General features: G+C 41.7%; 1 protein-coding gene across 2 annotated transcripts in view; it reads left to right on the top strand.

The window, feature by feature from the left end:
- LOC310868144 (palmdelphin-like) overlaps positions 1 to 6257 on the top strand; it is a 34157-nt gene extending 27900 nt beyond the window's left edge. For both annotated transcript variants that reach the window (XM_083778411.1, XM_083778410.1), the window contains 3 exons: positions 522 to 807; positions 1534 to 2021; positions 5105 to 6257. In XM_083778411.1, the coding sequence (XP_083634537.1) occupies positions 522 to 807; positions 1534 to 2021; positions 5105 to 5196 (866 nt within the window). In that variant the 3' untranslated portion in view covers positions 5197 to 6257. The remainder of the gene's footprint in view (positions 1 to 521; positions 808 to 1533; positions 2022 to 5104) is intronic.
- The last annotated feature ends 19574 nt before the right edge of the window (positions 6258 to 25831 follow it).

Genomic DNA, 25831 nt, shown 5'->3' with positions numbered 1-25831 from the left:
AAAAGGGTCCTGCACACTGTCTTCACTTATAGAGCAGCAGTTTTATTCAGAGTGACAACGTATTGCACGTTTCGAGCTCAAAGCTCTTCCTCAGTCTGAGGTAGAGCTTTGAGCTCGACCCCTGAGGGCCCCCGGACCACAAATTGAGATACCAGTGCTGTCACCGTTATCACATAATTGCCTGATCGCTTTTATTTTAACTGATCACAGTTAATTTGCATATAAGTTAGTTTCCATGGTTTTCATTCATTTGTATAAAAACGGCTGAATGAAATTTACAGATTTTCATCATTATTTTGATGGATGTTTTATGTCATTGTCCACACTCCTTTAACCCACTTTCACCCCGGATCTACAAGCTCACAATGCATCACAATTTGTGACATGTCATGAACTTGTAGATCAGCTACAAAGCTAATTTGGCAAACATAATGCAATTTTTATTCATATGTTTGAATATTCAACACCAAAAACACCAATTATATCATTAATCACAGACATAAATGTCATGATCGTTACAGCCTTGCCTAAAGAATACAAGACCCCCAGCCCTGCGTCTTCCCCGCAAGGAGACGAAACCAAACAGATCCTGTCGCACATTCCAAGCCACGCCCACAGTGACTCCTCCAACGTCAAGCTGTCACAGCCTCAGTGGCCCCGGCCCTGTGCGGAGACCCCTCCCACCCTGACCAACGGACACAGCGGCTACACGACCAGTCCCGCCCCTGTGGCTCTGGTCTCCATCACGGCCAGGTGTGAAGGAATGCCGGCCCCCATGCACCCCGTCTACACGGTCCAAGGCTCAAGGTGATCTTCAGTGTTAAGTCTTGTGTGCAGGTATATACTGTAAGAGTTAAAAAAAAAATGTTTTCAACATAATTTTTTGAGGGACGAAGCCCCTCCTATATTCAGCTATTAGTGTAGACTTTCGTCTTACACAAACATTAAATTCCCATTGACAATGAATGGAGAATTTCCGTCATATGTGGACGAGCAAATGGGCTATTTTTGTCCTACACAAAGTCATTGTCAATGGGAATTTCTCAAATTCCCATTGACAATGAATGGAGACTTCACGGGTGATGTACAATGATAAGAGCGCCCCTCACTTCACACGCGTACGGGTGAGATTTTTATTTTATTCTTATTCTCCAACACATTCTCACTCCCAACGAATCAACTATGGCCACTTGGTAATCTCCCACCCATCCCTAGGTGTAACTTTCCCACACCACCGATGTGCTACTACAGTATAGCGTCTATATTTCGGCATCAGCGGTGCCCCAGTCCAATTCTGTAGAAATCCCACAGCATCATAATTAGAGGCTGCATTTGGTGGGTTGTGGGTGAGACATCATAGCAGCAGCATAGTAACAATGAGAAAGACAACAATAACATGATCTGTAAAACAAGCAAAAGTCTATACAATATGTGCAATAGCAGCAAGGATGGCACAGTATGGCTGCATACATGACGGTCAACATGTCGAATGTTGTAAAAGTAAATGCTGCCATTGTCTTTGGCGTCGTACAGGACCTCGGAGGGCCGGACAACATCTGGTGCCGACGCTCACAGCCCCGCCCCTCTCATCGAGACAGTCGAGGCGTCGTTCAACTTGGTCAACAGCCTGCCGGACGACCTGGGGTCGGGACCCATCACCATGATTTTCATGGGCTACCAGACGGCCGAGGACGATGAGGAGGACCAAGACATCGAGGCCGAACTGGTGATCATCGGCGAGGTCGAGGACAAAGTCCTCCCGCCGCGTGGTGGCCACAGCCGCGGGGACGAGTCTCTCTCCTACCACCCGGAGGGCTACACCAGCAAGGTCTTCAGACCCGCCATGGGCGTGGCCAAGGTGGGCGGTTGCAGAGACGCCGTTGGCCAGACTACGACGTACCCTCACTGTGAAGACTTGCTGCTGCTGCCCGTGAAGCCCACGTTCACTCACAAGCCCGGCCAACGCAGCCCCCTGCCCCCCTGCCCCGGTGGACGGGTGCCGGACGAGCCCCTAAGCACAGGTAGCAACAGCCTTGACGAGATGACTGCGTGCCGTGCAACTGCAAGAACTAACTGAATTCATTTATTTCTTTCTTTCTTTGCCTCCTTCCTCTCTCTTTCCATTGTTTTATATGCCTCAACAAACTTATCTGCTGTTAACCAGATTTTTTATATTAATGCACTGACTCACAAGCTGCTACTTGTGCCTTTCACAAAACTACGTTGCCATCTATTGACGAGTTTGTGTAACTACGGCTTCATGTGTCACACTGGGTGTCAGGCACAGTGCCTAAGTTGAATTTATTCTAAAATGATGTGTGTGTGTGTGTGTGTGTGTGTGTGTGTGTGTGTGTGTGTGTGTGTGTGTGTCAACTAACTACTTTCCATGTACGTTCTAATTAAAAGCGTTTATAAAATACTGGATGCTGTGTTTTGTTTGTTTGTTTTGTTGACGCAGTTGTGGAAGAAGTTGGAATGTGAGATCATGGGACCCTCTGGGTTTCTTGAGGGGGTTCCAAATGGACCCTTGCAGGTACCGGAGACGGTTCCAAATTGCTCCTCAATGTTGGACCATTAAAACAAATAGGGCTTAATGAAGTAATTCACCCAACAAAAACAAAGAAAACTAAAAATGAGAGAAGAAATCTATCAAACACCACATGAAGCCTTGAAATGTAGTGGTGTACAATCAATGAATGAATGTACAAAAACTGAAACATGGAAACACTCAATCGAGTAAAAGCATCTCAAATTTGTATTTAAGTACAGTGCTATAGTAAATGCACTTGGTTACATTGTCCCCGCTGTAGCACCTCAGCATAGTGCAGGTTTAAACACACACAGAGTACGTATATACTGAGACGCTGTTTATCTCTCCTCCTGCACTCCAGCTTTCTGCAGTCGTCCTTAAGTGCTCTCCTCCTTTGTTCTCTCTACTTCAGATCGAGCCAGGAGAAGAGACACATATGTAATGCTTTTGAGATGTACTCATCCTTACTGTCGGTTGGAAACCGCATATGTTCAAAACTGATACTGTACCTTTCAGGATATATATATATATATATATATATATATATATATATATATATATATATATATATATATATATATATTCAAAAATAAAAATTCAATTATACAAGCTCAGAATGCATCGCAGTGCGACATGTTTTCAGCTTGTAGTCGCTATTTCTGATACCTTTGTGTGACACTGTATTATGAAGTACTATGGCATTAATTCACCCCCCCCCCCCCAAAAAAAAGAAAAACTACAACATAAAAAGTTAAAATATGGAGATAAGAGGTTTCTGCCCGACAGCAACGTTATGTAACTGTCATTTCTTGTTACGTAAGACACAATTAAACCGCTTCGGAGATAACTCCAAGGTCTTCTTTATAATTGTATAGACAGAAGAACAAGATTGCCTTGGCGTCATGCCCATGTAAGAAAAGCAGTACTTTTAGACTACATTTTCACTAAACCTCTGCAACAAGCAGAGTCCCTCAGGGCTCTGTACTACAGTATTTTCTGTTTTCACTCTACATTAAATATCTTCCCTGAAAATAGCTGGTCTACAATCTTACAAGGTTGCAATGTGATGTGTTCTTTTCTGTGAAGGTTCTCCCCACAAAATGGATGCTGGGGTTTAAGTGATTAAAGGTAGTGCAAGTGGTGATATTTTTGGTTAAAACAAAATGTTGTTTTGTACTTTTTACTCAAGTCAAACAGTACAAGTGTGAATATAGGTGTAGGCTGGGGTTGCCATTCTAATCAATTGGCTCAGGCAGAGCCTGGAAATTGGACAGGTGATGGGGACTTAGGCTCATTAAGCCTGACCTGAGCCTATTCTGGCGGTTCTGGACAACCGTGTGTACTCCTTGTGGATAGTGTAGAACGTGTACTGTGTCGAATTTGAAGTCGGTGGGGCGAATGGTTCTCGAGTTACGTGGATTACATACGTACACACGTGTACAGAGAGTCAGTGCATTTATTTTAAGATGAATGGAAACCATTCTAACTTATTCAATATAACTGTGATCAGTTCAATTTTAATGTGATCAGTGTGAGTACTTGGGAGTGGAGTATGTCTTCTATCATGTGTGGTCACCCGTTTGAACTGACTGCCGTTGCTCAATATGAGACCCACCTTTACTAAATAATTTTATATCATAATGACGTGAATTCTGTCACCCTGCCTTTTTTACTGCTACAAATCAAGGCTTTAATACCTGAAAACAAACACTTGTCAGTGGTGGAGTACATTTTATTACTTTACTAATTTCCAATAATTTTACTTTGACTCCACTACATTTTGGATCCAAATATTGTACTTTTACACCACTACATTTGTTTGAAAACTTTAGTTACCGGTAGTTACTTTGTAGATTATTATTACAAAACATACATTAACCACTTTGACCCTATATAAATTGTTATAAATTGTTTGGCTACTATCAAAAGATAAAAAAATTGTATACATTTGAAAACATGCGAAATGGGACATTCTTTATAATGACTACTTTATACTTTTGGCACTTTAATTACATTTTGATACCAATACATTTGTACGTTTATCAAGTCAATTTTGAATTCCGGACTTTTACTTGCATCAGAGTTTTTCTACATTAAGTCAAATTTGTCTGTACTTTTGCCACCACTGCGCTTGTTGTCAATTCCTAACACTAAAGCTAAACATGCACCATGACAAATAGGTCTAAGCTGTTCAGCTTAGCAGTTAGCACTCCTATTCGTTCCCCACGAGATCGGCCGCATGCAGAGCGTTCCCTCCAACAGTGAGTAAGAAATGGAGACACTCAATAGTCTGTTGCTAGGCGATAAAGTGTGTGGTCTAGAGCAGTCGTTCTCAAAACAAATTGTGCTAACGACCCCCAAAAGAGTAAAAAAAAATAATTCAAACGCATTTTCAAACGCTTTTAGATCTTGTATTTTTGAATAGCCAGCAGACAAAAGACTGTTCACTCGTGCAACTAACTAAAAACTAATCTCAACAATATACTAAACACTTTTTACTCAAACTATATTAGCATTTCAGAATTGCAGTATATATTAACTGGCTGGTTGTTTGTCCATGTTCCTCACAAACAGGAGGACAGCCAAGCTACCGTAGGACGGAGGGGAGAATTACACTGTATCCTACTGTACCCTACCCTTACCCTGATGGATCTACTGTATCCTAAACGGCTCTTCACAAACCCTGAGAACCCTAACTGTACCCTGAAGAATCCACATGCTTCTCATCAAACTTCTTCATGTCAAGGACCTACAAATGAAAATGTATTTGACTGTGGCTGGGAGACGTCAAAATAAGGATGTGTTGAGTTACCAGTGGTTGTAGGCCTAGACCTCTACCAACGTGTGTTTGACAATAATACATTAACTTGAATTAGTCTTATAGATTAACACTAAAGGATTTGAGCAATGGTGGAAAAAGTATTCACAAGTATGAATTTCAAAGTGCATTTTCCGAGATTGTCTGAATTTCCCCCCCGAAACGAAACCTCTGATGGTGCTGAGCAAGAGCAGAGTGCAGGATCTTTGTTCATGATTGCTTCATTTTTTTAACCCATTTTGACCCGAGATCAGATTCTTCTACATCCTGACAGTTAAAAAGCTAAAGCATAACATAATGCTAACACCAAAATGGGGAAAATAGCACTGTATCTACAAGCGCTGTGATGCATTGGGAGCTTGTACACCAGCTTTGGACTTTCTCTCTATTTGAAATAGGGCTTATAGTTATAAGTGGTTAATTCATAATATATTTTTGTAAGTGTCTGTCCCAAGAGTCCCTTCCTAGAAATGTAGTAGAGTCAAAAGTACAATGTTTCTATTTAAAATGTATAGCGGTGTATCACTTACAAAAAATAATAAAAAAAATACTTAAAACATGTACTTAAGTAGTCTACAGTACTCCGGTAAATGTAGGCTACTACTTTCCACCACTGGTGAGTATTGAGACACTTTTGATTGTGTCCAATGTGGAGAACAACATGTTTTCACCAAAGTGTCTCCTGAGTTAAAGGCACACAAAGCAAAATCCAAAACATTAATTCAACTTCCAAGCGGGTTTTAAAATGAACAATAAAGCTTTTTTTCCGTGTGTGCAAGAACGTTTTAAGGTAGTTGTGTCAGAATTCATGGGTCAATCTGACCTGCTATGAAAGTGACTAATATATAATTATTATTTTTTTGCTGCAATTCTTTGCTGTTGCCTTACACAGCAGTGCGCTACAAAGTAGTAGGCTAAATAAACAACTTTGAGAAAAAGTTCAGCTCCTGCTGTTTCTGTGAGACATAAGTGGGAGGCTGCGTGGGCATGTCGGAGAAGCTAAATCATTTACAGTTTTTCACAATTGTTAACACACATTTTTCGGCATTCTCAAAAAACTGCACACACAAAACTGAAAACCTCACACACGAAATGCTAAACCCTGACTCTCCTTTTCCATGATGACTCTTTGCCATCAAATCTCTTAACTGTTCCCAAAATGGAACTCGTGTTTTCGCATTTGGTACACACAGCCATATTTTCAAATGACACACACACACCATTCATTGAGTACACACAACTAAGCATTGGCTACACACTACCAAGCATTTACAGCACAATGTCAGTGAGAATCTTAAAACACAATCATAGAAATGGAACACACATGAATGACAATGATTCTGGAGAATGGGCCATTTCTCCTTTTGTAAAATGACTCTGTGTAGGCCTACTTTTTCATAGTCAAACATAAAACAGCACACAAATATGCAGCCGAAGAAATATTTTATTTTATTTTATTTTTACTGTAAACCAGCCTGCTCATAGCCGGCTCTGTGGGTTCCGTTCATATACCTTCTACCTCCAAGCTGAAAAGAACTCCTCAATAGGATTCAGGAAAGGAGAATGATGCCAGCAACTGTGTAGTGGCTGAGATTGGGTTGAACCCTCTGGCTCATGGTCAAACCATGATTGAGCACATTGTCAACCACAGTTGCCCGAATCTTATTAGATATGACCGTTCTCCTTCTTCTTTCTCCTCTTCCTCCTCCTTTTCCTCCTCTTCCTCTCCCTCCTTGTCCTCCTCTCCCTCCTCCTCTCTGTCCACCTACTCATCTCCCTCCTCCTCCTCTCTGTCCACCTACTCCTCTACCTCCTCCTCTTCCTCCTCTTCCTCTCCCTCCTTGTCCTCCTCTCCCTCCTCCTCCTCTCTGTCCACCTACTCATCTCCCTCCTCCTCCTCTCTGTCCACCTACTCCTCTCCCTCCTCCTCCTCCTCCTCTCTGTCCACCTACTCCTCTACCTCCTCCTCTTCCTCCTCTCTGTCCACCTACTCCTCTACCTCCTCGTCCTCCTCTCTTACCCCTCTTCTCTGGTTGTCGATCTCTTCAAGGTTCTCCATTGTTCACCCAACAAAACAGAGGCTCTCAAGTCCCTTTTATGCTTGCAAATTGCTCACCACATCTGACTGTTTAGAGATTTGACTATTTGTGTGTTGTAGGTTGATGCGTTGAGATTTTCTGTGAGAAGTGTGCGCAACAACTGAACATTGTGTGTAGTGTTTGGACAACACGGTATAATGTGTAATTGACATCGGAGTGTAAAGAAAGAAAGTCAGAGTCTAATGCAGAAAAGGGAGTGTGATGTAGTGCAAATTGTGTCGAGCGATTAGGTACATGAAGTGAAGGATGTGCAAATTTGTTGTGCAAGATTTCTGCGTGTTAACAGATTTCTGCGTGTTAACAGATTTCTGCGTGTTAACAGATTTCTGCGTGTTAACAGATTTCTGCGTGTTAACAATCGTGAAAAACTGTAACACCAAATTTCAACCTCATGGTCCTCACTCAGTGCTTATTATTATAACGGTCCCATTTTCTCTATATCCTGTCTGTATCTCAGAGGGCTTTGACAGTTCCGAAATGAGATGGGGAATCCAAGCTGATAGAAACGGCAGGCTTTCTATCCCTGGAAAGTCAGCGTGCTATAATGGAAGCTATTGCTTACGATAAATGTGGGGGAAAATGGTATGTACAGAAATTAATAATGGGTGAAGTGATATTGACTGTCCCTAAGGGAGGGAGGGAGGTGCGTGCGCGTGGTGCCAGTGTGATGCCAACACACATTACAATAAGTACAAAGGTGTGTGTGTGTGTGTGTGTGTGTGTGTGTGTGTGTGTGCGTGCGTGCGCAGAGCACAGTGTGTGTGCTAGAAAAAGAGAGGGACATATGGTGAAGGCATTTGTTCAAAAAGGTTCTGCTATTGGCTGCCTGCCCTACACCCCCCCCCCCCCCCCCACACACACACACACACACACACACACACACACACATAGAGAGAGAAACACACACACACGCACCACACATTTACCCTCCATCACAACACACCGACTGAGAGACAGCGAGAAACGGAGAGATAGAGACAATATCCACACTCAGCCCATCTCCTCTCACATCCTCTGCAACTGCGCCTCAGGTAGGACCACAGTACACACACACACACACACACACACACACACTACAGACACGGGCTAATGCAATAGATAGATAGTATAGATGTTGCCTTGTTATAGTAGTTAGTTTAGATGTTGCTTGCTCTGGGTGGGATCTCTGTCGGTTTGCAAACAGACAGAGCTTTGTCGCTCTACATGTAAAGTGTCTTGAGACAACTTGGTGTGATTTCACACTTTAATCAAGTTGAATTTAATTAAATTGAGTGACAGCATAGATGTGTAAAGTGCATACATGGCAATGTGATAACAGTTTATTGTTTATTATTGTGTGTGTGTGTGTGTGTGTGTGTGTGTGTACTTAATTGGCTCAATTGCTATACTGTTGAGCCAAAGTATGTCCCCACACAACGCAGTATAATTTAATTTAATGTGTCACAAGTCAATAGTCATAGAAGGTCCTGGGTTCGATTCCCGCTCGGGACACTGTGGGTGCTGGCGGCGTGCTTCCTCCTCCGTGTCATCAGTGCCCATACCCGAAGGCGGGGTTGGCGAAAGGGCCTTTCTGTATGGAGTTTGCATGTTCTCCCCGTGTCCCCTAGGGTAGGTACCCTCACAAAAAACATGCAGTAATCCTGGTCACTAAACTGCCTCCCCCTGGCCAGCCGGGGCGCCTGATGGAGGGGAAAGGAACTGGTTGGAATAACGTGTTCCTTCCACACGCTACGTCCAACCAGGGAAACTCCCCCCTGTCAGGTGTAAAGGAGCAACTTGGACACTCAGGCATGAAGGAAGCATGAGTTCAAGTCCGTTGCTCTCCCCTTGTCCTCCATATATGGGTTGGGGACTAGGTTGGTGGAGGGTGTGTAGAGCCCAGGATCACATTAGATGATTGACACAGGGGTGAAAAATGGGTTACAAAATCGTGGGATAAAAAATACATAAAAAAAAAAATACAAGTCAATAGTCATACTGTAGGTGTACAATTATACAAATATATTCAGGTTGTGATTCTGGCATCTGGGGTTACAGTTTCCCCTGTGTTATACTTTTCTGTGCAGCGATGTAACACACTTGTATATTTGTTATTTTCTATCTATTTTCAGTGCTGAAAATGGGGGTAATTGCTATTGTTACCTATTCATGCCTTGTAATGCCTAAACAGGGCACTTCCACTTTTTTCATGGTCAGCTGCTGCAGTCTAGCCTGGCTCCAGCCCTGAATTGCTAGCCACGCCCATTAAGAAAATATGTTCTGGCGATTCAGAATAATGAAGTGAAACTAAATGAAAAGTGTGTGTCAGGCTATCTGCAGTCCTCACTTCAGACCATGATTTCCATCCTGCTTCTTGTCTTTCTTTCTCAACGGTGCGCCTCCAGGTGGTCTTTAGTCTTCCTTTTCTTCTGTTGCCCTTCATGTCATTGCTATGTTTGCTTGTTGTCTCCTTTGCTAATTTTCCACGTATCACATGCATACAGTACAGCAATACTGGCATCACTATAGCGTCTTGTACAGTTTTATAGCTTATGGTTGTCATTGTTATGCTGTTGGAGCTCCAGGTCTTTTTAAGTCTGATGTGATGAATGCAATTGCTTCACAATAAAATACAGTCATGCCCATGAGGATAGAAAACAATTAACATTCAGTGCTTAATTACATTACAACAATAGACTGTAAAATCGAAGCAAAGTAAGACAAAACGAGATGACAGTGTAAACCATTGCGTATTGCAAATGGTGAGCTGAAGTGTTCTCTCTCTTGTATCGACAGTTTTAACGTGGTGAGCAATGGTGGTAGAATACACTGGTATTTTCCTTAACACTCATGATGCCAAAACTCTTCGGAACCCGTCAGATGACGGGTTAAGATTTAACCCCGAAGGTCGCCATACCTGCCATTACGTTATATGGCGGGTTGTAAGGTTTATATCAGTTCCAAGCAGCAGCCAAAGCACAACACTAACCTTTCGTGCTGCCCAGGCTGCTATGACTGCGCCTATATGCTCTTTTCATCTGAGGATCAATGCGCGCGCCTCCCATAAGGATCCACTCATTATCGTTTCTTTGCTGCTTGTTTTCTCAGAAAAATACTCCAAATTTGTTGTTTTTTTTTCCAATCCGCCCGATGTTCATATGTAAATACTAAATAGTGATTGTTTATCACATTGCGCCCGCCATATTACCGTTTGTGGTGAAAGCTAAGACATGTCGGCTGCTGCTCGTACAACTTTTTGCTCCTCCTCTCGCTGTATTGGACTGTGTGCCCCGGAAGTAGTTGGCTCAAATTCACAGATATAGCCTGGCTGCCTGCGGTCATTTCACCTAAACACCAGTGGGCAACGAAAGTGCTAAGAGTAAAAGAATACCACAGTAATTTTAATACATAAAAAACACTGTCCTGAATACAGTACATTGCAACATTTGTTTTGCACCAGAACCACATCTTGGTGGAAAAGTAACCATATCCACGGTTCCTGCTCAGCAAATAAAAAATAAAATAAACTTTTTGGAGTGAAAATCAATATTGCAGTAAATGAAAAAGCAGCTTACTTGTTTTCAATCTCTCAAATAATATGATAATTTCTTATGTCTTATGAGGTTAAAGGGTCAAAGCCACTTTTCCAGCATACTGTTCAACACTATTTATGAAGGAAGAACATTAATTTTCTGACAAAAAGACAAACCTCAGAATACTGAAAAATAGGGCACGCATGCGGTACGCACGCACGCAGTACGCACGCACGCAGTACACACGCACACACGCTCTGTCTACTCACACTATCATTGATGGGCTGTGGACAGAAACCTCTAAAGAAACCTGACAGAAAATGACTTGCTCGCCGCATAGATTTTCAAGGAATACTCTTATTCAGTTAAGAGCAATTCAGAAACCTGAAAGACTGAGTGTGAATGAACGGCAGAATGTGTGAATGTTTTTTTTTCTTTCTTCTAGTTCTCTAATTTCTTCAAATTGTTTGAGGACTAATCAAGACAGAATTCTTTATATTATTCCTATTGGTCTGGCCTGGTCCCGTACGGGTCCATTCGATTTCATTGTACACTCTCAAGAGTTAAATTATTACACAATGTAGAAAGATGTGTTATTTTGATCAACGTTTGCCTGTTATCATGGAATTGTGGACAAACTCTGAAACTCAACAACAAAATATTCTTTGGTTTTGGGTCGGAGAGGCTAAATCACATCAAATGGTGGTCCGTGGCTCAAATGCTGAATAAATAATGGGTAAATAAATAATAATTGAAATGTTTGAGAAAAAGAAACGGTGGGGAAAAAGCGCCGGCAGGGTTAAAACGTAAAGACAGACGACCTTCATTTGACATTGAGTATACTGTCTGTATAATCTGTATTGTATGGACTATATATTATGATGGACATTTGTCACACCACATGTCACTCTCATTATAGGACATTATGGCCTGGAGTAAGTATAAAGTACATTTTATTTATAGAGCACATTTCACAGACATCATAGTCACAAAGTGCTTCACAACAATAAAAACAAAACATCTCAATGGTAGCAATAGTGAATAATAAGAATAAAAATAATAAGAATAAAGCAAAGAAAAAGAAGATAGAGCAAATGGCATTGGTAAAAAATCAAGAAATCAGTACAGCACTATGTTGCAAAGGCCCCACAGGTCCACTCAACCTCAATACAGTGACATTTCTGTCAATACGCGCACACACACACACACACACACACAGGCACACACACAGGCACGCATATGCACACACACACACACACACACACACAGATCGAAGTCAAGGTTTTGTTAGTGTTTCATATTTGCATGGGGATGCACATACGGCATGTGTGTTGTGGATGTGTCCGTGACATTTGGAGACTGTATTCAGGATGATTTCAGTTTGGATGATTTACTGCAATCTGGCGGTGAGTAATGGCTTCACTCACTGCATGCCAATCTGGGTCTGTTATCTTGTTCTTTTTAACCCATTTATGACTGAGACCAGACAGTTTTCAGAAAAACATATGTTTCTATGTCAGTGGTTCTCAAAGTTTTTCATGTCAAGGCCCCCAAAAAGTATATGTAATTGGCCACCGACCCCCATCTGAAAATATGTTGCTCCGGGGACCCCTGAGTTAAAAACATTCGCTCTGAATTTTTCTACAAGCTTGTACGATCTACGAGCTTATGTGTGTGCTAATGTGTGTGTGCGACTGTGCGTGTGTGCATGCATATGTGCGTGTGTGTTGTCAGAATCCTGAGGATTTGTTTTTTGTCTTGTTTTGTTCTTCCTCCATAAGTAGCTTAATAGGCTTAATTATCATAAAAGCATGCTAATGAAATACGGTAATTATCATTAAAAGCATACATAACTAGAACTGCACTCTGTCGAGTGCATACTTGCTTGTTGCACACAAGTAGGCCATAAATGGCCAACTAGTGCGCAAGCAGAGCGCGCAAGTACTTTCGACCGCTGTAAACTGTGAAATCTCAGTATCTCTGTGAAGGAACGTTTGAAATGTCTAATTATTAGGTGTAACTATTTGCTACCTACCTACTTTATGCATGTAAACACCTAGTATTATTAAGTATGGTTCAAGTTTCTATCTATATAAGAAATACAGTTTTATCAATTTAGAAATATTCTGGATCCCTTTTTAGTTTTTCAAAGAAAAATAAATCATTGATATGTGATGAAAAAAATGGTATATAAACTGAATTAAAATATGTTATCACGTATACAGTATAATTATTTTATTATTTATTGTAAATTGTCAATTGTTTTAAATGTATTTCATCTTGGACTATAGTGATATTAATACTAAATCATGATCAGAGTAATATGTGTCTGTAACTTCACATTTGTTAAAATATACATGATCTAAAATACTTCCGTGATCTGTAGTTGGATTTGTATTTAATTGTTTAAAGCCTAATCTTGACATGAAGGTCTTTATACTTCTACCTTTCTCACTATATTGGTCTTCATTGAAATCTCCTATTATCATAATTGCAGAAGTCGGAGATGATAGATACTTTACCATGTTTTCGAGAAATGTGTTTAATTTCGAAAGGTCTGTTTTAGGTGATCTGTACATAAGAGTGATATATAGATCTTTATCTTTTACATGTATGCATACGTGTTCTACTCTTTCTAATATCCTGATTTCATTTTGAATTATTTTAATGGAAATATATTCTTTTATAGCAATTACACTCTGGCATTGGGTCCTTTAATCCACATATTTCTTACGTCATCATTGAGAGCTAGTTATACATATACTATATATATATATGTAATTTGTAAGTTGATTAGCGGTATACTGCGGTTACTTTGCGCCAAAAACCGTCCCAGCCAACCCGCCACTTTTGATGCGTATGCAAATAAAACAGCAAATTGTGCCTGATTTGCTGGGACCAGATTACATACATAACCATATTTCTTACGTCATCATTGAGAGCTAGTCATACACTTTTGATGCGTATGCAAATAAAACAGCAAATTGTGCCTGATTTGCTGGGACCAGATTACATACATGACCATATTTCTACGTCATCATTGAGAGCTAGTCATACATATACTATATATATGTATATGCAAATAAAACAGCAAATTGTGCCTGATTTGCTGGGACCAGATTACATACATGACCATATTTCTTACGTCATCATTGAGAGCTAGTCATACATATACTATATATATGTAATTTGTAAGTTGATTAGCGGTATATTGTGGTTACTTTGCGCCAAAAACCGCCCCAGCCAACCCGCCACTTTTGATGCGTATGCAAATAAAACAGCAAATTACATATATATAGTATATGTATGACTAGCTCTCAATGATGACGTAAGAAATATGGTCATGTATGTAATCTGGTCCCAGCAAATCAGGCACAATTTGCTGTTTTATTTGCATACGCATCAAAAGTGGCGGGTTGGCTGGGACGGTGCATGCATCATCAAAATTACCAAGCCATGCCCATCTATGATGTCATCGGTAGGCAGGTTTCTGACTTGTCCAAAGCCCACCAATGGGACGCAGAGTGAGTAAACAGGCTGGGTGCCATCAAATGAGGATCAATTATACGAAGATAAAGTTGAAAATGGGTGAAGAGCTCCTTTAACAACTTAAACCTTTATACTTGCTTAACTGTACTCGCATGCATGGGCCCTATAGTAGTTAACAAATTACCTATGGGCCCTAGTTAACATATTATACCCATGGGCCCTATAGTTAACATATTATACCCATGGGCCCTATAGTTAACATATTATACCCATGGGCCCTATACTTAATCGACGGTATTGATGACGTGTAGAGATGCATGTGGTTAAACTCGATCTTAAAGTTCACTTCATGTTTTCATCTTAACCGTCTTAGCGGCAAACTCGCTGAGTATTAGTGTGTGTGTGTGTGTGTGTGTGTGTGTGTGTGTGCGTGCGTGCATGCAAATATTGTTCGAAAAAATGTCAAAAATGTCCCCAAAGAAACGACAGTGTAGACAGTGCTCTTCTCCAGAGTGAGATGAAACTTTACCCTCCATAGAGATGGAGGAAGTGATACATTTCCATCTCCAGTAATTGGCTCTCCATAATAACCTGCTATCCTCACTGTGAGACTGACAACTGCTATGCACAGAATTCATGCAGAGAGAGAAGGCCTGGTTAACACAGATTAATTTACAGACTTTACACTACAGTCTGTTCTAAAACTCTAGCTACTGTATATGTTTCAGTGTTACATGCAGTCAGATCCTTTTGTCAGGCTGGTGAATCATCAAGCCTTTGTCATGCTCTTCAAGCCTTATATATTCAGCCTTGGACATTTATTCATAGTTTAGGTCTTTAGCCATGTTTCTGTAGCTCTGTATATGTTCTGTATAGACCGATTCAGAAACGGGTCTCATGGTCACCGGCAACGTATTCCCTGTAGGCGGAGACGACATATCTGCGGTTTAAACCTGCACCTCTTCTACTACAGTGAATGGAAAAGTGACTGATGTCTGCCTCAAACTTTACTCTTTTACCTGCTTTTTACTAACATTACAAAGATGCCCAGAACATCGGGATGAACATGTGTAGTTTATGGCTGCTCCCTGGCAACATAAAAAAAAATGGAATGTCAAAATATCTACCGCAGTGGCTGAGACCAGAGCCATAGTGTAATGGTTGAGCAGTGAAAGGTCCTGAAAGATATATAATGTCAGTCTTACCCAATACCCAATCTTTCTGTTTTATGAACACAAGGCTGCTGTACTTTATACCTCATACTTTAAATGCTTAGTATGAGGTGCGGGTTTGTGGTGCGGGTTTAAACCGCAGATATGTCGTCTCTCCGACTACAGGGAATATGTAGCCTGCGACCATGAGACCCGTTTCTGAATCGGTCTATAGAGGGTATGCGTGTGACATCATCATCATACCCGGAAGTTACGCGGGAACGCTTACTGAGTGACAAAAAACTACTTTCTGGTCTTGACAGCCCATACATCAAAACAGATAACACCTATTTGATTGCATTAAACTACTTTAAACAACATTAAATTAACTTTGCCACTACCTTTGCCACGTGATTTGCCACTCAATCTGCCATTCACTTTATGCATGCACATACCCTCTATTAGTGTAATTCTGGTAGTTTGTTGATTCCCCAGGTGTTTCCTTATTCCTCTTGTTGTTCTGGTGTCTTCCTGTCTGACCTTTTATACATTACCTGTTTGCGTCATCGTTAACCGCAGAGAATGTTCCTTTTTTATCAATGAAGGCCATTAAGTGTGCTCCACTGCCGGTGTCTAGTAGCGTGTGTCCTATGTTTGTGTGAGTATGTGCTTTGTTGGTATATTTCTTATTTTATATTGCTATGCACAGCTTTGTGTGTGTGTGTGTGTGTGTGTGTGTGTGTGTGTGTGTGTGTGTGTCTGTCTGTTTGAGCACGGAATGTGATGTATGACAATATATGTTGATAATAGTGCCCCTCACTTCACACAAATGTGATTATTTGTTTCCCCCCCACGCCGCTGTGAGAGCTTGTGCTCTAAGCCTTTGCGGAAACCAGATTTTGGAACAACAATTTGAATAAATTAAGTTGAACCTTGCGGCTGCCTTTAGTCCTGCCTCTGTGTCCAATTCCTCACTCTAAAATGAAGAAAAATATGAATACATCACAATTGAGCTATTATACAGAATATTTGTGCTCACATGATTTTTATCCTGTCATGAAGCTGAGGAAGGCCAACCAGGCCGAAACACGTACGTTGTCCACTTTCGTCAGAGGTATGTGAAAAGGACATGAGTCATCATGTATCTTCGAGCCTTGCACCTAGAAAGGATTTTGTTCTAACCTGGAGGTTGTTTGCTTTGGCAGTGCTTTCACAATTCCTCACTCACCTTAACATTCAACACCCGCATGCGTGTCTCTCCATTCATCAGCGCTGTATTCATCAAATCTCAAGGTCAGCACATAGCTGTGAGTTACAGGAACTAAGCACATAATTAATTTAGACAAATCGATAAAAAGCGAAAGACCATATTTGTTTTATCATTCTTTGGATAACAAAAGATTGTTTGTGCTACACTGTATTGCTTTGTCTAAAGCTTTTGATACGTGGATGAAGAATTGCTTTCACAAGGATTATTGTCTATTGGTGTTGATTCTGTTGCCTGTATCTGTCTGAGAGACATCAATGTGTCAAAGCTGTAAAAGCCGAGTTCCTCCATAATTATAGCTAAAGTAGGACAATAGTAGTTTCAAAAGCAAGTACTCCAGTCCTTTAACTCGAGTACAAATTTGACAGCAACTTCAATTTATAATATTTGACCATAAGTATCTATACTTTGACTCGTGTACTTGAGGTGAGTACTTTATCCGGCTCGGAGCATGGACACTGACTCACTAGTAGCACTCACACACGCTCTTGTCTCTCCGAAGCCCAAACCACACCAATGGGTCGAGAGACTTGAGACACAACAAAGCGGTTCTGCGTTCGTCCCGGTGGTGTGATATGTCCTGTTGCACGTAGACCCATGTAGACGACTAGACGCATGTAGACACAAGTTGACCCAAGTGATTCAATTGGTTCAATTCAATGGTTGCTTGCAACTCTACTATGGGTCTACTCGCACATTGGAGACAGATTGGTGTGGTTTGGGCTTAACACACACTTTCTGTCTCTCTCTCTCTCTCTCTCTCTCTCTCTGTCTCTTTGTCTGTCTGTCTGCGTGCGTGCACACACGTGAAGGTGTTGCAGGGCATTCTTGAAAAAGAGAATTTGTTCTAAAGGTAAAAAAAGGAGAAAAGTATGTTATTAGATTGTTTAAAATAGTTTACAGTCTAAGCATTGTGACAGGAGGAATTTGCCGTCGGGGAATAGGGATGATACCAGGATTATTATGGCCTTGATGTGTTGTAGTCAGCAGCCATGGAGAGATCCTGTTCAATACACAGAGATTAGGCAGACAAGTGTCTATGCATGACCCTTCCTGTGCCATCCCAAAGCATGCGTCCATGACATCAGTGCAGTGTAGGCCCCCAAATATAGAGGGATAGACTCTAGGCAAAGGGTAACCATTTTTTTTTATATTTATTTTGTATATTATAATTTATATTTATCTTGCCACTGTATGTATTTCATAAATGATGGGCCAAGTACATCATGTATATTTTTTTAATAAAATGTAATATATTGTACTTCTACAATTGCTTCAAATTGCTTGCTGCAAAATCAAGTCATTTTGTCAATGTTGCTCTGTCAAATATATACTTATTTTAGAAAATACACAAGTATTCAAAAGCACCTGCTAAAAATACATTTAAATGCATATTGTTCCCACTAAATTCAAAGATTTTCCAGAAACGTTCAACAAATAGCCGGTCTACAAGCTCACGTGTTGCATTGTACACATTTTGTAAAGTATATTTTGATGGACAATACTTTTGTACAGGACTGAAAACAGGACTTGTATATGTTGTACTTTAGTAGTATTTCTACATTGTGGTACTTTTACTTATAGGTAAAATAAAACAATCTGAGTACTTCTCCCACCACTGATCCCGCTAAATACCGGGAGATTTGGAGTGAAAGGACCCCATGGTGAACAGGGTCACAGTGAACAGCCACTTGGCAGACAGCTATAGCTGGATGTCGATGACATCAGCGGCATGGTGTTCTGCACACAGTTGGAGGATTTCTGTGGAGTAGAAGATAGCGGAAGGGTTGGATTTACTGGGTGGGCAAATCCACGCATCTGCTTTTGATATCCCTCATTTGTGTATGTCCGCTAGGGATTAATCCTGTCTGTCTGTCTGTCTGTCTGTCTGTCTGTCTGTCTGTCTGTCTGTCTGTCTGTCTGTCTGTATACAGTGGCAAAACAAAACCATCTTTAGTTACTGGCTGCTGTCCGTATAGTTGCTTTGCAGGTTTTGAATAGAATATATTGACAATTTTGTCAACAAATAAAAACTAGACTAAAATGTTAGGAAGGGACTAGTGGACAAGAGATCCAGTATAAATCATTTTACACCTGGTTTCATGCTGAAAATAGCCGATCTACAAGCACGAAAGGTGGAAAAAAACTGTCATTACGACGGTATCAAGGCCCGCCAAAATACATTTTAGTCGACTAAAACTAGACTAACACTAAGACATTCCAGGTAACTAACATGTGACTAAAACTAAATGATAGCTATTCAAGAGACTATTACTAAAACTAAAATCAAAATGTGCCGTCAAAAACAACACAGGTCATACATCATCACATTCTGGCCAATGAGTATTTGCGCCCACACCTTCTTCTTCAATGTTTGTGTTACGCAATGTTCGTGTTTGCACAAACACTCAAAACCGGCGATTCATTGTCAATGGCATACAGTACAATGTTTGTGATAGGACGATGTTTGTGTTTACACAAACCCTCAAAGCTGGACATAGAAGGCGCTAGCACCCATACAAAAATCACACCCGTGTGGAGTGAGTGGCGCTCTTATCACTGTATACATCATCATGACGTAACATGTCGATTTGCTCAGACACATGACGTAAATTCTCCTTTCATTGTCAATGGTAAATGTGACACGAGTTAGGACAAAAAGCTGTACGAAAAACACTATTTTCCAAGACCATTCACAGTATAGCCTATTGCAGTATGTGTACAACCTCAATCAGCTATCGGAGATTTTGATTATTGTTGACGTTTTGATAATGCTCCACTTGAATTTCATTCAGCATCACTGAGGTGCACTGCAGTGAGCTGGAGAGCCTTGTGTGTGTGGCAGTATCTATCTATCCCCGCAGTATTATGTAACCATAAGGACTGCAGAGAGAGCTGGCATGATAATTTTGACTTGTACGGTAGCAAGGTAGAAATGTTCACTGTCTGCCAGAAACCTTTTATATCCATTATTTTAACTTAATCCTCTGGCGTCTGGCATTTTTGGTTCATGGGTGGGATGGCCGACAAATGATTATTTTGGCGGGGTTGAAAAGTTTGGGAACCCTCAGTAGCAGTGGGTAAATGTCGCTACGGTTTGGGAACCCTCAGTAGCAGTGGTAAATGTCGCTACAAGAAGACAGAAATGCTTCTCGTGTATATGTGTATAAATATATTCAGCCTTGTAATATTTAAAACATAAAACATAACATAAACATAAACATAAACTGTGGATGCCGATTCTGTTTTCATCGTTCAGGACCAGTTTATGTTTAGGAATAACTCTCATCACACAGTGTTTTGTGAGCAACTCCTTGCAACTGCTGTCAACCATTATCCCAAATGGCAGTTGAAAGCAGTTGCAAGGAGTTGCATTGGTGTGGACTGCATGCCTTTAGAAAGAAGGATTTGAGTTAGCTACTTTTCTTTCAGGGTGCGTTAGGATATGCGCACCGGGACTCGGGAGCGCACTCAAGTATTAATTTGTTTTAATTTGCACTCAAGTATTAATTTGCAAATCCAACAACCACTTTATCAAAACACTTAACAACACTCCTTTGAAACAGTTGGTTGATGACTACTATGAAGTATTTGGGTTCATATACCTTCTTCCCAAAAGGACTTTCAAACTTGGAAGGGTATGGCCTGGTCAGCCTGCAATGACATGCATAAGATCTGGTCATCCCAGCTTAGTAAGAGGTTCAAAGTAAAAAATATTTAGGACGACCGTTGAGCCGATTCTACTCTATGGCTCCGAGACAAGGACACTTTCAAATAAATTACTTTCTTCACTAGTCCAATACAGAAGAACACAGTTTGCTGACCACTGATCATGAGCTTATAATGTATCTTCCCTTCTTCTCTGGAATCCTGCCTCATAGCAGACCAGAGGTAGAAAATTGTCGTTCCCTGATCTCATCGCTATAGGGACACATGCATCAGTAAGCAGGAACTGGGGATGGCAATGAAGGACCGGGAAGTCTGGCGTGGCTTGTGAAATCTATGATCTCGACCGTGGTCAAAAAATGATGGATGATGATTCACACAGTGCGCTCAGAGCGCTATATCCGAACACACAGTGTCATCGTGGGAATGCCGTTTGGTTGTTTTGTTGTTTGGTTGGGCCCGAGCACTGAACAGTAGTTCAAAGCCTTATTTGCAATGATTATTATTTCATCCACAGTGAATCGCGTTTTTGAGACGCTAATCATACTCGAAAAGTTGTGCAACTTTACATACACATCACAAGCGGCGAACAAAAACGTATTTTAATTGTCTCAAAAAGGGGCACACTGCACAGCCTAATGGTTCAATAGCGACCCCTACAAAAGTTTTCCCGACACAATACGGTTTCATCTACATGTATGCAAATTGGTATGATACAGGTGGTACCTGTATCATGTCCCAATTTACAAAAACATCTCTTGGCGCCATGACCTAAACCAAACAGGAAGTCAGCCATTTTTTAAAATGTATTGTGGCGTTGGGCGGGCCTGTACATGTTTGTGTTCAGGAATGATGCAGAGTAGAGTGTGCACATGCACGGCTATATTGTCAGCAGACAGATAATGAAACAATGTTGAAAGAGCCCAGGGCCAGAGCAGAGGACAATGCGGTTGAGCAGCACAGCAGCAGGGATTCAGATCTAGCTTAAAAAAGAGGTGCACATGTTTCTATATGCACACAAAAATTCCCATAATGTTTTTTCCCCCTTTACCTCCTCCTCCCCTCTCTTAGGGACGAATACATGTTCTCTCCTCTCCTGCTCTCTTCAGAAAGCGTTCAGTGTGTAACCTGGGAGACCGATAGGATAGAACAGATCTTGACCAATGGTGCAGTAGCTATGTTTGTTTATTTATTCATTTAATCATTTATTCATGTATTCATTTATTACTTGCGCAAGCAGAGCGTGCAAGTAATGTTATCAGTCAGGTGCTACGATGCGTATGTCCCTTAGCAGCATATATGACGTCATATGCTGGCACGAAGCAGACTGTGCAGGTATGTTGTATGTCATGCTACGAAGCGTATGTCCCATGACGTGATGAAGATATGTACCAAATACCAATGTCCCTTAGCAGTCCACTATGTGTGTCCACTATTATGTTGCCTACCAAGGTGTTGCACCTTATGTTTATCCTCATCTACAAACACTTTCGATGTGACGCATTGTGAGGTTGTAGTTCTGCTATTGTACTTTTTTCCCCCTGCCTAGAAATGTAGCGGAATCAAAAGTGCAAATTTTGTCTTTAAAATGTACTACTAAATATACATAGCACAGTACTCAATTAAATGACTACTAGTAGAGGGTGACTACTGGGTCTGAACAAATGATGTACAGCAATAATTATACAGTTCCATTTAGTTCCATTTGGAGCTACATATGCTTGACACAAACAGAAACTCAGCGATGCGTTTTATTGCCTCCTACCTACCCTTTCTCTGACGTATTAACCCCTTGAACCCCGGGCAGCATGCCTATTCAGGGGGCGAATATTCACCAAGAATAGAAGATCTACAAGCTCAAACTGAATTGATCGGCTATTTCTGGGGAAGAGATTTGGCGTAGACGGGGATACGAGCTTGATTGATTGATTGTGTGATTGATTGATTGATTGATTGATTGAACACTGTATTGATAGTTTACAAATAGTAGAGTGGTACGATTATACAATGGTGCTAAAACTAGGATAACACAAAAAGCCCTATATTGGCCTCTTTCCATTGTGGTCCTGTGTATGCAATTCATCAAGTCTATGTAGCGCAGTGCACAGTTATAACTCAAGTCCGGTTCTCTATGACTAGAGTGGTTATAAAAAACAACCCCCCCCCCCCCCCCCTCTCTCTCTCTATCTTTCTCCCTCTCCTCAGAAAGCCGCCAGTGAGTCTGGGCAGCAGGAGACAGATGGAACGGAGCTGAGCCGAGGCTGCAACGACTCCTCCTCCTCCTCCAATACAGACCGACTGAGCTCCCTCCTCCTCGCAAGCAGCATCGTAGCCATGGATACCCCCACAGAGCCACCGGAGCAGACAGCTGCGGCCACAGACGCGGGCTCCGCTGACTCACCCGCCGCAGCGGAGCCCGAGAAGAACGCTCCCCCCGCCGCCGCTCCGGATTCCGGGAAGGATCCGAGGGCAGCTGACACAGAGACGCTTCGCCTGCCGTCACCACCAGACTCCCCCGGGATGAAGACAGCGCTTGAGCATGCCGCTGGAGCACACCTGCAGCCAGCCGGCGCCGCTGCTAACGAGATGGACGAGGCGATTAACTCGGACACTGTGCCGGTAGGACTTGTGTGGGGTATTGTCATACACAAACTAATCACAATTAAGCCATTTCATCGTTTTTTTTTTTTTTTTTAAGATTTTTCTTTTTGCGGCTTATGCCTTTTATTGTTTTTTTTTTTGAAGGGACAGACAGTAGGCTTACAGGAAACGGGAGAGAGATGGGGGAAGACATGCAGTAAATGCCGTGTCGGGCTCGGGAGTCGAACCCGCGGCACACTGTGACTGGATTACCAGTCGGGTGCCCAGACGGTTACGCCACCGCCTGGGCTTGTTTGTTGTTTTTGAGTGGTGCAACCACTCCAAGGAACAGCAATGTCCGTGTTGGTTAACCTATGTGACTTTAACCTATGTGACTTTAATGAGTACCAGTAGGGGCGCTGTTGTGCCAGAAACAGAGAGAGAGAGATAGTGCTGCACTGTTGCCTGCTAATGAGAGAGAGAGAGAGAGAGAGAGAGAGAGAGAGAGAGAGAGGGAGGGAGGGAGGGAGGGAGAGAGGGGAGAGGGGAGTTGCACCACTCAGTTCACACGGGTGTGATTTTTTTTGTGCACATGGGGCAGAATGGCATGATAGGACAAATATTGTGGAAATGGCCGAGAGGCTCACAGTGAGCTTGTAGATCTGCTATTTCCGCAGTTTGAAAATTTGATGTAGAAACGATTATGCAGAATAATTGTGATTAGCGGTGTCTCAAATAATTGTGATTATTTAAAGTAGGGTAGAAAGTGCTAAACAGAACATGAATATTCACGTCATCGGCTCTTCTGCATAGACTTCTATTGGTCAATAGTGACATAACGTACCACGTCACCGCTGGTGCTTTTTTCACTTTTCAGCCCCATCACCCTTTCAATTAGCCTGGTTAATAAACCAGACCGAATCAGCCGTTGGCAAAAAAAATCTGCCTGCGGATCCGTGCGATATTAGTCTGGTTTATTAACCAGGCTACCTTTCAATGGCTCTGACTCATACTAGCTGCTTCAAGGACAAGCCGAACCATAACAAGATAGTACCAAGGCTAGTGGAGACAATAAGCTCTTACAAGCTACCACATATCATATTGTTGCTGTTGAGAGGAAACCTCCTAACTCCATTTTAGTTTTTTGTTTTCTCCATAAATCAGTACTATTGAACACCCTATATGTCTGTGTATTGTTTCGAAAATATTGAACCAATGGAAAGTAGTAAAAAAATGCTTGGGACAAAACCTCTTTAACTCCATTGGACCCTCAAACTGTCTGCTAAAACAGCTAACTCCACCACCTCTCCCCCTCTCATGCAAAAGTAATTGATTTGACAATATATGAAGTCACAACACCAACGTTAATGAGGCTTTTTCAAAAATGTATATTTTTCATTTCCTGATAAATGAAACTTTTGGAGTTAGGTGGTTTCTTCCCGACAGCATATAAGTATACAATAAGTGATGGTAATATATAAAGGATAGATATAAGCAACCATAATAACAATAATACAGTATAAATGAATAATTCTCCTGCACGCTGCACCCTACTTTTAATAATTGTGACAGGCCGACATGACGGCTCGTACGGACGAAAAGGAAGCTCTGGTTTTGGAGGAGGCGCCGCGCTCTGAGGAGCTCAACAGGAACGAGTCGGTGGCCTCGTCGTCCGCCTCGGACACGCCGTCCAGCGCCGACAGCGTCTACGAGAGCGAGGCCCACCGCCGCCGGCGGGAGCAAGAGCAAGACCCCGAGACCCTGGAGGCTGCAGGCCCCGACGAGCACCACCACCCCCTTCAGCCAGGGGGGGCTGTTGACCCTCCACCGGACAGCGAGCCAGAGGTCGACACTCAACGTGACCCTGAGCATGCGGTGGCTGACCCTCCTTCAGACCCCGAGCCAGAGACTGACCCTCATCCTGACTGCAACGTGGAAGGAGCTCACGGGTAGGGATGTTAACGCAGTCCCGCCCCCGACCAGCGGCCCGGGAGAGAATTTCCAATTCATTTTTCCCATAGACGTTTCAGAAAGTATTTGTTTAAAGATCGTTAAGCCTCGGACAAAGCCAACTGGGATCATGACAAATCATCATGACAATAAACACACTCTTTTGGGCCGAACAAATAATTAGAAAGAAGAAAAAAGGGGGAGGGTACAAAATATTTTTTTGTTTGTTTTTGTTGTTTTTCTTCTTACTAATTATTTGTTCGGCCCATTTTCTTTTTGTTTATTGTCATGATTTGTCACCATCCGAGTTGGCTTTGTCCGAGGCATACAGGCCTTTAAATAAATACTTTTTGAAACGTCTATGCCTGGGAAAAATGAATGGGAAATTCTGTTCCAGGCCGCTCGTCATTCTGAAATGGGGCGGGACTGCGACGCTCTATAGTGCTGCATGGGCAATATATGGATATTATGGATATTGTGATATTAGAATACAGTATATGTCGTCTGGGGTTGTAATATTGTATTATGGAAGAGTGTTGTTTTCTTCCTGGTCTTATTCACTTAAACCTTATGTTAAATTTATAATATAGGGCAGCCACATAGCAGTGTCCGTAGTCTTCTGGTTCCACTGCAAAATCGACCATTCATTTATTTTTCCATAGAGGTTTACAAAAATATGTATATCAATTATTTTAAGCCTAGAATCAAGCCATACAGGGTCCTGGTGATTCATGACCATAACACCTTTGATTCTGTGAAGAAGAAAAAA

The sequence above is a fragment of the Protomyctophum parallelum genome (genome assembly GCF_964188405.1).
Source record: "Protomyctophum parallelum genome assembly, chromosome: 12".
NCBI lineage: Eukaryota > Metazoa > Chordata > Actinopteri > Myctophiformes > Myctophidae > Protomyctophum > Protomyctophum parallelum.
This window is presented reverse-complemented; position numbering and strand designations above follow the sequence as displayed.